The 14240-nt window shown below is 33.4% G+C and overlaps 2 protein-coding genes across 2 annotated transcripts; one reads left to right on the forward strand and one right to left on the reverse strand.

Annotated features, from left to right (window-relative positions):
- The first annotated feature begins 677 nt into the window (after positions 1–677).
- Positions 678–2125, forward strand: LOC120263524 (heavy metal-associated isoprenylated plant protein 36). Its single transcript, XM_039271465.1, has 3 exons — positions 678–973; positions 1079–1154; positions 1239–2125. Exons 1-3 carry the CDS (start codon positions 917–919, stop codon positions 2024–2026), a joined length of 921 nt encoding a protein of 306 aa, XP_039127399.1. The 5' UTR covers positions 678–916; the 3' UTR covers positions 2027–2125.
- Positions 2126–3136: 1011 nt separating this feature from the next.
- LOC120263523 (probable protein phosphatase 2C 40) lies at positions 3137–5973 on the reverse strand. Its single transcript, XM_039271464.1, is given in 5 exon segments — positions 3137–3468; positions 3903–4167; positions 4271–5009; positions 5011–5440; positions 5874–5973. Coding segments are annotated over 4 exon segments (1530 nt in total). The 5' UTR covers positions 5412–5440; positions 5874–5973; the 3' UTR covers positions 3137–3343.
- Between the last annotated feature and the right edge of the window lie 8267 nt (positions 5974–14240).

The raw sequence follows: 14240 nt of genomic DNA on the forward strand, positions 1-14240 counted from the left end.
TCTTTAAACAGAATTAAAGCTACATATTACTGTGAGGTTCAGCTCCAAAAACAAGATACCAAGAAGCCATCATTTGATTATGATACAATTGAATTGAAAAATCTCCAAAGTTGCATTAATCTCCAACTCATAAAGAAAACAAATTTGAAATTTGAAGCCACTAATGCCACTTAAATCTTCAATCAATGTTTATTGAGTTTAATCATAATTAAAATAATAATTTTTTATTTAAATAATTTTTTTAACTTTAAAAAAATTCATTTCTTATTACATGTGGCAAAGTGTGCCACATCATCTCCCACATAATTATAATTAAAAATAAAAAAAATTGACATGGCAAGATATGCCATATCAACTACCACACAACTATATTTTAAAAAAAATAATTAAGAAAAAAAAAGTTACTAACATCACAAAGCATTAGCATTTTGTTTTGAAAATAATAATATAAATAATAAGATATATGTTGCTCCATAATAAATATATATATATGTGATAAATATGAATAAACTAAATGATCTAAATTTCAATTTTTTTGAGTTAAAAAATAAAATAAAATATTGCTTGTCATATTAGCTGTTAAATAAATATTAAAATAAACATTTTTACAATTCAGAAGGAATAAAAAAAAAAATCTAGAATTTATATATATATATATATATCATAATCTTTTCTCCTCAAACTCACCAACTCAAACAGTCCCATCATTTTAGGAACAGAATCAATGAACTAAAAAACATAACCAAATAATAAATATTGAAATGGCTCTTATAATTATTAGCCCTTCCATCCATGTCCCAACCAACTTGATAAATAAATGTAGTAGTGAAAACAGTCCTCTCACCTACACTCCCTTAACTTCACTCACTCTTTACCTCTCTCTACCTTCTCTTTCCCCCATCTCTCTCTTTCTCTAATGGCAACCACACCTTCACCAACAAATGGAGAAGCAACAGAACCACTCAAATACCAGGTAAAAAATTCAAGCTTTCAATTAGTTCTTTAAATCTCACTTCACATATATATATATAGATCAAAGAAACAAAGGAAACTTAATCTTTGTGTTTTTGTTTTCTAGACTCTGATTTTGAAGGTCTCAATACACTGTGAAGGTTGCAAGAAACAAGTCAAGAAAGCTCTTCAAAACATTGATGGTAAACAAAACACACACAATTTTTTTACACACTCAAATCTTTGATTCATTTGTGTTTGTTTTGTTTTCTTGGCTTGTTTTGCAGGTGTTTACAAAACCACTATAGACTCTCAACTACACAAAGTCACTGTCACTGGCAATGTTTCTGCTGAAACTCTTATAAAAAAGCTCTTCAAAACTGGCAAACATGCAGAGTTATGGCCTCAAATCAAGCTCAACAACACCAACAACAACAACCAAAACTCTACTCCAAACTCCAACAACAACAACAACAATAACAATAACAATAACAACAAGAATGGTGGTAATGGTGGTGGTGGTGGTGGTGGTGGTGGGAAGAAGAACAAGAGCAAGAACAAGAATGAAGACACAGAGTTGAATGAAAACACAAATGAAGATGCTTCAAAACCACCAAAGAAGTCCAACAAGATCACCGGAGAAACACCAACCAACACCGAAGATTCCGGCAACTCAAAACCGAAGAAAAAGAATCAGAAAGAGCCCGAGACCAATGTCAATACCGGCACTGCCACCGGAGAACAAGGAGTTCTTGAAAATGCACAGAAAGTTAGTGTTGGCAATGGAGGAATGAGTTTGCCAATATACTTACCACCACCACCACCACCAGCGGCGGCGGCGCCGCCACCTCCGGCGTATGTAATGAGCTATAATACAATGCATCCAAGTGCTAGTTATGGTGCAGCAGCATATTATCCAATGCCAGTGCAACACAATGGGTATGTTTTCTCCGGTGGTTACTATGCACAACCACCACCACCACCGCCGCTAATGATCTCTTCTCCGGCGATGACACCGGAAACATATCACCAAGTTTATGATGAAGACAATGCAAGTGTTTGCAGTATCATGTGAGGTTGAAATGTTGGTTTTTTTGGGTTATATTTTTCTTGTTTAGTTTTTGAACTGTTATGGTTTTGAAATTAAGTTAAGTTTCTTAATTGAATGCTCTAATGAAATGATGTCCTAAAACTAGAAATGAGTGAATGGGTTTAAGGTTATATTCCCTGAGCTAAAAAGGACAAAAGTTAGAGTTTGAGAGGGTTCTTGGATTAAGGGGAGGGTTAACTGCATGTCTTGTATTAGCTTGTGTGTCCTTATGATATAAAAAGTAGAGCTATATGTCCCTTTGAATGTCAGGTGACTCCTGTTTCTGTTTCTAGGGCATGTGAGTAACCTGATAGAGAGCAAATAAATCAACAAGATAATTATTAAAAATAATAATAAATATGAAGAAAGATGGAAAGAAAAGTTTTGGTTTGACAGGATTGACTTGTCTTTGACTAAGTTGACTGGATGGGTTCACAGGTCTAAGGGTATATTCCTGAACTAGACTGGTGTAGGGTTTATATTATTTGTAGGTGAGTGTCCTACAGAGATTACTAATTTACTACTACTACTACAAACTACAAAGAATTAGGGCACAAATATAGTGTGTGTGTGTGTGTGTATTTCTATTTTGATTGCAGGATGCCCTACATGAAGAAATAGAGTTCTATTGTGTTTGTTGGTATCATAAGTAGTATCTGTCCTACAATAAAGACACCCACTTACTAACCCTAACTTTTTGTGCACCTTTCCATATGAAGCAAGGCAATGCCATTGCCCAACATTATATGCCCCAACACAATGGTTCAGAGGAAATTCTCAAACTTTTGGGAGCATATAGACCTGCACATCTACACAGACGGGAAAGAAAAAAAAGCACTTTCTGCATGACAAAAAAAGCAGAAAAAGATAAAGATGAACCTTATTGTGCACTTACTGTTCATATCTCTGTTGATGGATCTATTAATGTGTTTGCATATGAAGCATAAAATTAGTGGACATTGCTTTTAGGAAAGGTAAAAAGTCTGACATGCAAAATAGCACCATACAAAAGGGGATCTATTTTTTTACTTTTTATTCTATTGATGAAATCTTAATTGATAAGCAAATGCATCAGTATTTTTCATGGTTTGGATGTAACAGTCACACACACATCAAGGTTTAGTGTTATATCATTAACAATAAGTAATTCAGTCTTGCTTTGAATGAAATAAAGGAATTGAAATTATATACCAAAGTATCGAATCTTTGTAAGCTATACATTTTGCATGTAATTCACATTGAAAGCTGGTAATATGAAAAGAGTGTACCTGGTCGATCTGAGTTACAGTATTCATCTAAATTTTAATATGTCGATGCAGTTGACATCCTCTGTTGACCTCCTAGGAGGATCACCATAACTGTTACATCATCGTGATACTTTCTTCTCATTCCAGAGGGCACCCTCATAAGTTCTTCCAAAGTAAAACCTGAAAAGAAAGGAGAATGAAACAGAGTAGTTTTTAGTTATCCATGCCACATTATGATTTCAGTATCGGCATTGTTACTGATCAATTACAGGGGGACTCAAAGGATGTATCTCTGTTACTTGATATATCTAATATCAGATATTTAGATTTATAGAATTTATGCAGATAAATAGTGATACCTGAGCTAATCAAATTTTCATTCGGAATGTTGAATAATTTAATTTGAAGCCATTACAATAAAGTCATACATTAATTTCAATGATGAACAATTGTTTGCTACTGATTATCTCAATAACTTGATTACATGTACGAGGAATGATGATCACACTCAGCGAATTTCATTAATGGTGAATTTCGAAAATAAGTAATTGAATATGCATTCATTTGTAGAAGTAGGAATGAATAACTCTGGGCTTTGCTTTTCATACACATACCTGCTTTTTTAGATGCTCTTAATACGAGTTGCTCCACTATAAACTCCGCAGGATTACCTAATGGACTACTTATGACAAAGGAACTAACAAGTTCTACAGCTTCTGCATTGCTGAAAAAGTCAAATAGGCCATCACTAGCCATTAACACAAAGCGATCGCCGGTTGAAACTCTATGGAATTTGAGTGACGGTTCAACAGAAATATAAGGAGGGCTTGAGAGGTTTGAAACTCGAAGAATTCCCATAAGAGCTTCATTCATGTTCTTCTGCAAATAACATGAAATGCAGCCGATAAAACATTAGGCAATGATTGTGTAGAATTTTAAAGAATAAAATCTGAAGAAATAAAAGATCTTTTATTCGTATTACCTTCTTCAGATAACCTACTCCAAATGCCCGAGTTAGCTTCAACTTTCCTTTCACCTTTCCATTTACAATTGTTTTAGGATCATCAGGGTGTTCAGATATAACTCGCATTCGTTCAATTTCATTATCAACAGAGTGGCATTCAGTGAGTTGGATAGCTTCCAATACTTCATTGTTATAGTTCTCAGCATCTCCAATTGTTGCTAATACAGCTCTGCTATCACCTAAGCTGAGAATAAAAAGGTCCTGTTGATGAAGGAGCGCAACCAGAACACAAGAACCGATCGAAACTAAATCAGGACGATCATCCATTTCTTGCTTGACCATGTAAAGGAAATCACTTTCAGCCTGTGCAAGAGCATGTTGGAGACAATCAAGAACACCATCCTTGTAAGAATCAAATGGCGCTTTTTTTATACACTTTGTAATTGTCAAGTCATTCATAGAGCTATGAATTGAGGGCATCTCTTCAGCAAGACCAATATCTTCATATTCAAATAACCCATCTGTCTCAATGCCATGCTTCAACTGTGAATTCAACACATTCAAATGCAATCCAATATTCTCATATAAAGTTCCGGCTAGAAAATCAGCGGCGTCTCTTCCATTGAATCCATCATATATTGCGCAACAAAGCCATCCATTTTCTTCAGAACAAAAGGCTTGAACTCTATCTTCACCAGCTGCTCCACCAGCCAATTGCACTTCCCTCGCATTGAGAAAACCATGACTTCTTGCAGGAGCACTTGTCGGCTTTTAAAGCATTCAGATTCCATTCTGAACAATCACTCTGAGAAGATAGGCATCCATTATACTGCAAAGAAGATGATAATATATCTGAACTTGATAGTGATGGCGAAGACGGTACTTTCCTGAACGTCTTCGGCGAATCCAAACAAGGCAATAATCCTGCTCCTATAAGACCATGGCAAATATTTGTGTTTGCTAGAGTGCAATTAGCACTCACAGCAGCACAAGTTAGCAAAGAAAATGAGCTCTTTCTTGTAATCTTCTTCATTTTTCCCAGTCCTTCAAATGATGCATCTCCGAAACCATTATTCGGATGTCCTTCATTCACAGTGCATTGGTAGCCAAAACTAACATTAAATTGCCCATCAGCATCTGAGAGCAGTTTGTTCAACATTGTTAAGAAATCCAAATCACTTTAAATACCTGAAAATGAAGCTCATATCAAAACAAGAAAAAATATATATAGATAAAATCAGGCAACAACTTTGGAAGAGGAATATACACAAACATTTAGTAAGCATAGTCACCAAAACCACCAAAGGGATCAAATTCTCTCTTTTTTGCAGCAAAAAAAAAATACAACAAACACAACAAATTATGTGAAAAATTAAAATAAAAGGAAAGAATTATTTCAAGAAAGAATCAAATTCCAAACAAACTATTCAGTAATTTCTCCTAAACAACAATAAAATCAAATGATTCAAGATTCGATAAGAAACACAATTGTTTCAAATTATATATCAGATTAAACCATAAACGCATAGAAATCCAACGACATGGATACTGAAATTGAAGATTAAAAGACCTGAATTTCACAATTACAGTTGAAATCAAGATCATAATTTAGAAAACTCACCTCCAAAACTTTCCTGCCGAGAGAGAGAGAGAATTTGGCGGGTGAGTGGGTTTCTTATAGGCACACAAAATATATTAATTTTCGCTTATTTATTTATTAATTAATTTATTTAGTGTGGAAATAGGAACCAGAAAAAATATTTCTTTTATATATATTTATATATTATATATGTGTGTGTGTTTTTATTAGTTGAGTGTCAAATTTGAATTCTTGATTTACCGGGTTCACTCATTATCATTTCTAGTCAAATAATGACACCTTACTCTAGTACCGATATCAGATGCATGAGTGATTGAATTCATTTTCAGTCTCAGAAAGCTTCGAATATCATAGGGTGGATTTCGCCTCCGATTTTTATCTATATTTTATTATTTACTTATTTATTTTTTTGTTGTTCTTTTGTCTTTTTCTGGTTTGGTGTGATTCACCTCGGGTGATTTTTTGTCTTTTGTTGTTTTTGTGTTTATTGATATTGTTTAGATTATACTTGTTCGTTTTTCTATTTAATAAATATGATTTATCTATAAAAAAAATAAAAATAAAAATAAAAATAAAAATTTTTTAGCACCGATTAAGAAGCCAACTATCATTTGCTTCCTTGAAGATAGTTTTAACGTGCTAACCCATTTTGATGATTATTTCTTAAAAATATTTCCAGCATCGTTTCTATATATTATTATTATTATTACTGCCAAACTCACTTTGGACTGCTGGTAAGATATAGGACCACTTTTTTAATGTTGTTTTTCTTAATTTTGGTTCACTATTTTGTTTGCTCACTGTACTTTTATTTATGATTTTTATAATAAAACTGTGGTTTATTTCCATTCATTAAAAAAAATCTTCATAATTGAATTTATTTTTATCGTTTTAATTGTTAATTAAATTACTGTTTGTTCAAATTGTAAGTGGTGGGCTATAATCATATGCTCAGCATAAGAGTAAAACAATTGCTTTGAATAACTCTTAATATTAATTGGTATCATTTTTTTAAATAAATAAATTTTCAAGTGTTAATAGCTTTGGATTATTGATTTAAGTAAATGGTTAATAATTAATTAATGTTGAAATAATTATGAGAAAAAATTAAAGGGAAAACAAGAAGGAGAACATGAATTTTAAGATGGGCCCAGTTTTCATTGGACAATGAGGGGAGAATGAATTCAGTTCAATGAATTTGGATTCAGTGTGAAAATAGAGGTCCATTTGAATTTGGGGATTTTGAGTAAGGAGCATGCTGGACCATTTAATTGATTGTGGATATAAAGTAACAATGCATAACAAATGAGAATTGAATATGTGGATTTCTATGTACCACTCTTGTGGGGGCTTGGATAAATTTAAGATATTCATTCTTATCACATATTAATATGCAGATATACAAAAAAATAAAAAAATAAAAAAAAAGATTTTCTTATTAATAAAAAATTAATCAAATTGCATAAAGTATCAAAATAATTACTAATTAGAAAATGTGGGGCAAGTAAACTCGTTTCCGTAGTGACTATTTTACGGAAACGAGTGACTATCACGGAACCAAGACGCGGCTCCATGAGTTTATAAATTGATATCTTTTGTTTTAAAAATTATTAAATTGAGGTAATCCAACGAATAAGGATAAACCACATCTTGATTCTGTCATTTTTCTTCGGTGATACCCATCTATCATTGAACTTAAGGAATCTCAAGTTCGAGTTTCTCAAATCGCAATGTGCAAAGTCTCTTATAGATATGTGTGAAAAACACTTTTTTTTTTTGTCTTTTGCATAGCAAAGGAATGGATGTTAACTAACAACACTAGTTACTTTCATATATATATATATATATATATATATATAACTAATTAAAAATGTGTTCATGGTTTAATTAATAATAATTTTATATAATATATTTATATTAAATGTGGTTATTTCGGTTCAAATTGTTCAAACCATAACAATACCTATTAAGGTTTTGTGGGAAAATACAAAATTAATTACAAGTTTATAAGCAAGAATACATTTTGATTAGTACTCTTCATTTCAAATGGTAGTATGATTATAAATGAGTCTTTAAGGTTTGATATTGTAGAACACTTTTGTGAAGCCTTTCTTTGTTCGAATCTGCGAAACCTGAAATATGAAAAATTTAATTAGAATTAACAAAACATCAAAAGTTCTCTCAATACATAATTGGGACAAGAAATCATGATTTCAGCAGTAAACAAGACGATGAATTTAGAATGTATAATCTCAATAGTTTGTCGAGAATTTTGTCAAAGTTAGAATTATACAATTTAAACGATTTGCAACGACCAAAAAGTTTCGAGCAAATATGTCATCCATAAGAGCATCATCAGTTGTTTTTTCCCTTGAAGTATTATGTGCTTGTGTGCGCATTATCATTAACCCTTTTTGGTTTGAGGTTTTTGGAGGGTGAGAGGGGGTTAGGAGTGGTGGAGGTTGTTTGGTTGGAAAAGTGAGAAGGAAGAGAAGTTTGGAGGGGTGTTTCATCTCTCAAACCCCTCATATCCCACCCCTGGAGGGTGGGATTATTAAAAAAAAATTTAATGTTTAAATTTTTATAAAAAGATGAAATTACTTTTTATCAATTTAAAAAATTATGATAATATTTTTTTAAAAATCTAATTTTTATTTTTTTATAATAATAATAATAGTATAATAATAATAATAATAATAATTATTATTTGTCTTATTTTTTCAATATGTCAATTGAAAATTAATAATAATATTATAAGAATGATAAATACATATAAAAAATTGAGTTATCACTGTGGGCTCCTTTTTTTCCCCCCGGTCTTTGATTGGGATTAGACCGGTTGAAAAGCATGGATCACAAATCAAATTTTATTTTTTTTTTATATTTCAGATGATTGCGGGTTCATGACTCCTATTAGGGGTAAGCCCCTAATATTAATTACCCCAGACAATGTCATGGGAACCTCCGATTAAGAAACAAGTGTGAATGAGAAGTAACTGAGTAAACATAATAATTTTTTTATTAATTTTAAAGATGCATGTGAACACATGATCATAGACAAGAATACAAAAGTAAGAGAGCTTAACAAGAGATTTTTTTTTTTTAAAAGAAGAAAGAGCTATTTCTATCATGCTCTTCAAACTTTTTTGTTTTTTTTGTTTTGCTTGGCTGGTGTTCTTAGCTTCTTTACTAAAAGTATGTCGGACGACCCTTTTTGGCTCTGTGAATGTGGCCCTCCTCGATTTCTTTTTCTTTATGTGGGTTTGTGTCTTGACACATCGCTTAGTTCAAGCTGCGGCCACTGTACATTTATGAGTTGCCTACTTGGTCACTTTTGCTTCTTTTATCGCTGAAGACTTTGACTCTTTATGCTTGTAAAATCTCTAGCTCCTTGACTTGTGAAACTCCTCAAGTCTTTGACTTCTTTGGTGTCTTGAAACTTCAGAGTTGCATTTGTCGCTTACATGAGGCATTTAGGTCTTGACTCTTCAATGCTTTTGAGACTTGACTATTGGATTCTTTTAAGTCGTGACCTTCAACATGGTTAGGTCATTAACTTGATAATTTTGACTTGCTTTTAAAATGGATCTCAAACTCATTTTTTTCGAAAGAGACCTCATAATAGGGACTTTAGGAAAATCTTTGCCAACTCAACTTTTTCAATGAGTGTTGGCGAGAGACATTTTTCTTCTTTTTGTGAAAACTTTCATTCTTTTTTTTTCATCATTTTTTTGTGAAATTTTCATTTTTTTTTTTTAACTCTTCCTTTCATTTTAAGAAGAGATTTTTTTTTCTTTCATTCTTTTTTTTTTCATTTCACCTCTTTTTACTCCAACGAGTATCAAAAGACCTCAGAGTGAGTTTCAAGAAAATCTTTTTCAACTCTTCTCTTTTTTTTTTAATGGGTGTTGATCGGAGATTTTTGTGAACTTTTTATATTTATTTTTTTCATTTTTTTCTTCCTTTCATTTCAAGAAATTTTTTCTTCTTTTCACTCCATTTTTTACTCCAATGAGTGTCAAAGATCTCATAGTGAGCTTGAAAGAGATTTTCTTTAAAAATTTAATTCTTCATCCGAGTGAGTGTCAAAAGACCTCAACATGAGTTCATAGAGAATTTTAATGTAGAAAATATGAAAAATTTCTCATTACCCCAATAAAGTCAATACTTCATGGTGGAATTAGAGAAATTATGAAAAATTTCAAATTACCCCAAGAAAGTCAAGACCTCAAGGTGGAATGAGAGAAATTTATAGAAAATATCTTGTTACCCCAAGAAAGTCAAGACTTCAAAGTGGAATGAGAGAAATCGTTACCCCAAGAAAGTCAAGACTTTAAGGTGGAATGAGAGAAATTATGGAAAATTTCTCGTTACCCCAAGAAAGCCAAGACTTCAAGGTGGAATGAGAGAAATCAGGAAAATTTCTCGTTACCCCAAGAAAGTTAAAACTTCAAAGTGGAATGAGAGAAATCAGGAAAATTTCTCGTTACCCCAAGAAAGCCAAGACTTCAAGGTGGAATGAGAGAAATTATGGAAAATTCCTCGTTACCCCAAGAAAGTCAAGATTTCAAGGTGGAATGAGAGAAAATTTTCAAAAGAAGGCCATGCAAGGAAAAATTACCAAAATAGCCCTTGCACCAATAAATTTATCCATCATCATTCATTTTTTTTTAACCCATCCCTCATATCTTCTCTTTTTTTATCTTCCTTCATTTTTTTCCTTTTTACCCTTCATTTTTTTCATTTTTTTTACCTCTTCTTTTTTTCTCAATCATCCTTTCATTTTTTTCATTTTTTTTCTCTTTTTTTTTTACTCATCCTTCATTTTTCCTCTTTTTTCTTTTCTTCTTCCTTTTTACTCATCCTTTATTTTTTCTATCATTTTTTCATTTTTTTTTACGAAGAAGCAATAAAATTCCAATTCAATTATGAAAAAGCTACAAGAATGTCCATAATGAAATACCCATGTTATAAACCATGCATGTCATTCCAAGATCAATGCATCTGAACAGCCCTAGCTTAGCTTAGTTTTCTACTTACCAAACTCTGGATGCCCAATCCTAAATACATCAAAGATGGAAAGAAAAATTTTTAGACTTATACGTACCATAAGAGTACCAGGGGCCACCAGAATCCACCGTACACAAGCAGCCGCAAGAACAACAACACTGTTTTGACACCACGACATCAATGATGTGCACTGCGTAATAAAAGCTTCATCTCCTCATTCTTGCATGAGGTAGATCGCAGCCTTTTTGGACTAATCACCATCCCCGTCTAATAAACCAAGATGTGATAAAAACTCCTCTTATCCTTTCCATGTAGCTCCTAAACATCAATGCATTTAGTGTTGTTATTAATTGAAGCATTCTGCAGAAAGGATCAAAGTTGAGGAGAAGAGGTTGTCCTGGTGGAAATATAAAATAATTAAGGGGTAAGAATGTCTTTTCATGTGTTTGAATTCTCGTTATTTCCGTTGTGAAGAGAGGAATGGATGGTTGGGATGTGGTCCATCAGTGTGATTGTTTTAAGTTCGAGGCAGCTGTAAGATTAGAATTTCGTGAATGGCCAGGATTTGGTCATCAAGACGGTGTGCATTAGTTCGAGGCAAGGTTGTGAAGCGGTTAGATGCACCAGGATGCTGCACGTGGCTAGCTGAGTCACTTAGTTTATTTCGTTTTGAGTACTAAAATTTCAGTGATTTAAATACTCTTTGTATAGTTAGTTAAAGTAAGAGTTTTTTCTGAATTTCTGCTAAGCTTCTCCATTTTCTGTGAATTTTCTTGGATTGTATAAACTTTTTTTGTGTTTGTGATGAATAGTAAAGTTGTTCCTCATGAAGTCTAGATGCTATATAGTGATTATCAGTGGTATCAGAGCCATGAGGTGAGAGTTGTTGGTGTTAGTTTGCAGGTGAGTTGAGAGGTAGTATTTCAGTTGTGAGGTTTGATGTTGAGAAGTTTTTTGGAGTGATTGTTGAGGGTTTGTGGTGATTTTATTTTGGTAAGATTTGTGAGAGTGTTTCGAAAGTGTGTGAAGTGTTAATTGTGTGAAGGTGGTGTCAAGGTAAATAGATATGGCATCTAGTTCTTCATCTACACCAACACCAGATATCTCTTATGCTTACTGCCAATTTTCAAAGGAGAAGGATATGAACACTGGAGCTTTAGGATGAAAACTTTTTTCATGTCCTAGAGGATGTGGAAAATTGTAGAAGAGGGTTTTAGTGAAGAGAAGAAGCCAACTGAGAAAGAGATGGAAGATGATGCAAAGGCTTTTTTCTTGTTGCAACAAGCAGTTGATGAATCAATTCTTCACAAGTTGGTGAGGTTTGAGACAACAAAAGGAGCTTAGGATCATTTAAAGGAAGAAAATCAAGGGAGTTCTCGGATGGTTTCAGTAAGACAACAAACATTAAGGCAGAAATTTGATTTACTTTAGATGAGGGAAGATGAATCAATTCAACATTATATTACAAGTGTTTTGGCAGTGGTGAATCAAATTAGAGGTATGGGAAGTGAATTAAAGGAAGTTGATGTAGTTTTAAAGGTTATGAGGAGTCTATCTACAAGATTTGTGCATGATGTGACCTCTATTGAAGAAGCTAGAGATTTGAAGACAATGACTTTGGATGAATTGAGTGGGTCTTTACAGGCTCATGAGGCAAGATTCAATCAGATTTTTGAGAAACATGAGGGTTTTGTAGTTCAATATAATTCAAGAGGTGGTAGAATGAGGGGATGGGGAAGAATTTTTAGAGGTAGAGGAAGATTTGAAGATAATTCTAGAGGAGGAGGTGTTCAAAGGCAGGTTGTGCAACAACAAAGGCAGCAATTTCCTACTGATAATAATACATGGCAGAGAGGCAGAACTAGTTCAAGTCCATTTGGAAGATTTTCAAGAGGTCAAAGGCAGTTTGGTGGACAGAGATTCAGTGAGGAGGTTTACAGAATATTCAGTGCTTTAACTGTAAGAGATATGGGCACACACATGCTCATTGTTGGTCACAAAACAGTAATTTTGAAAAGGGTTCTAGTTCTAATTTTCAAGATGATGCAAGTACTAATGAAGTGGAGGTGATGATAGAGTTATTTCCTCACTTTGGTTGCTGGATAGTGGATGCTCAAATCATATGACAAGTGATAAAAATTTATTTCACAGTTTGGATGAATCAGTGAAGCACACAGTGAAATTGGACAATGATAGAGATGTTGAGGTGTTAGGGAAAGGATCAATTCTGGTTATGATGCAAGGAGTTAAAAAGCTGATTCACAATGTAAAGTATGTTCCTCAGTTGGCTCACAATTTGATTAGTATTGGGCAGTTGACAACTTGTGATTATGAAGTTATATTCAAGAAGAATTGGTGCAAGATATTAAATGAAGCAGGTGAGTCAGTGTTAATTCTTCACAGAAACATAAATAATTTATATCATTTAGAATTCTCTTTAGATTGTGAGCAAGTTAATCTAGTTAGTAGAAAAGAGGATGTATCCTTGTTATGGCATCAAACGATATGGGCATTTAAATTTTCAAGGTATGCAGAAGCTAGCACAGAGGAAATGGTGATGGGTCTGCCTGAAATACAGAAAGTTAGTCATTGTGAAGAGTGTGTGTATGGAAAATTGGCTAGATTGCCTTTTAATTCTAGAAAATCATGGAGAGCTAGGAGCATGCTTCAGTTGGTTCATGCTGATGTGTGTGGGCCAATGCAAAATGAAGCAATTGAAGGGGGTAAATATTTCTTGCTGTTTGTGGATGATTTTTCTAGGATGTCTTGGGTGTATATATTGAAATTTAAGCATGAAGTCTTCAGTAATTTTCAGAAATTCATGTCACTTGTTGAAAGGCAATCGGGATGTAAATTGAAGATCCTTAGAACAGATAGAGGGGGTGAATTCATATCAAAAGAATTTCAAGACTTCTGTCAAGAGAAAGGCATAAAGCATGAATTGACAGCTCCTTACACACCTCAGCAAAATGGCATTGCAGAGAGGAAGAATAGAACTTTGGTGGAGAAGGCAAGGAGTATGTTGAAAAGTCGGGAATTTGCCAAGAAGATTCCAGGCTGATGCAATTACTACTGCGACTTATGTTTCTAATATTTCACCAACTTATGCGATTCGAGGAGAACTCCACATGAGGCATGGGTTTGAGGGTGAAACCAAAGGGTATCACACTTGAGAATTTTTTTGGTTGTATTGCTTTTTGTTCATTCTCCTTTCTGAAATTTGCAAAAAGTTAGATGATAGAAGCGATGAAAGTGGTCTTTATTGGCTACTGTACTGATGCTAAGGCATATAGAGTTCTGGTGCCTGATTCTGGGAAAATTCTGATCAACATGGATGTAAGGTTTGTTGAAACAAATTTTTGGAAGTGGTGCGAGAGT

Source organism: Dioscorea cayenensis, chromosome 6 (genome assembly GCF_009730915.1).
Source record: "Dioscorea cayenensis subsp. rotundata cultivar TDr96_F1 chromosome 6, TDr96_F1_v2_PseudoChromosome.rev07_lg8_w22 25.fasta, whole genome shotgun sequence".
In the NCBI taxonomy this organism is placed as follows: Eukaryota; Viridiplantae; Streptophyta; class Magnoliopsida; order Dioscoreales; family Dioscoreaceae; genus Dioscorea; species Dioscorea cayenensis.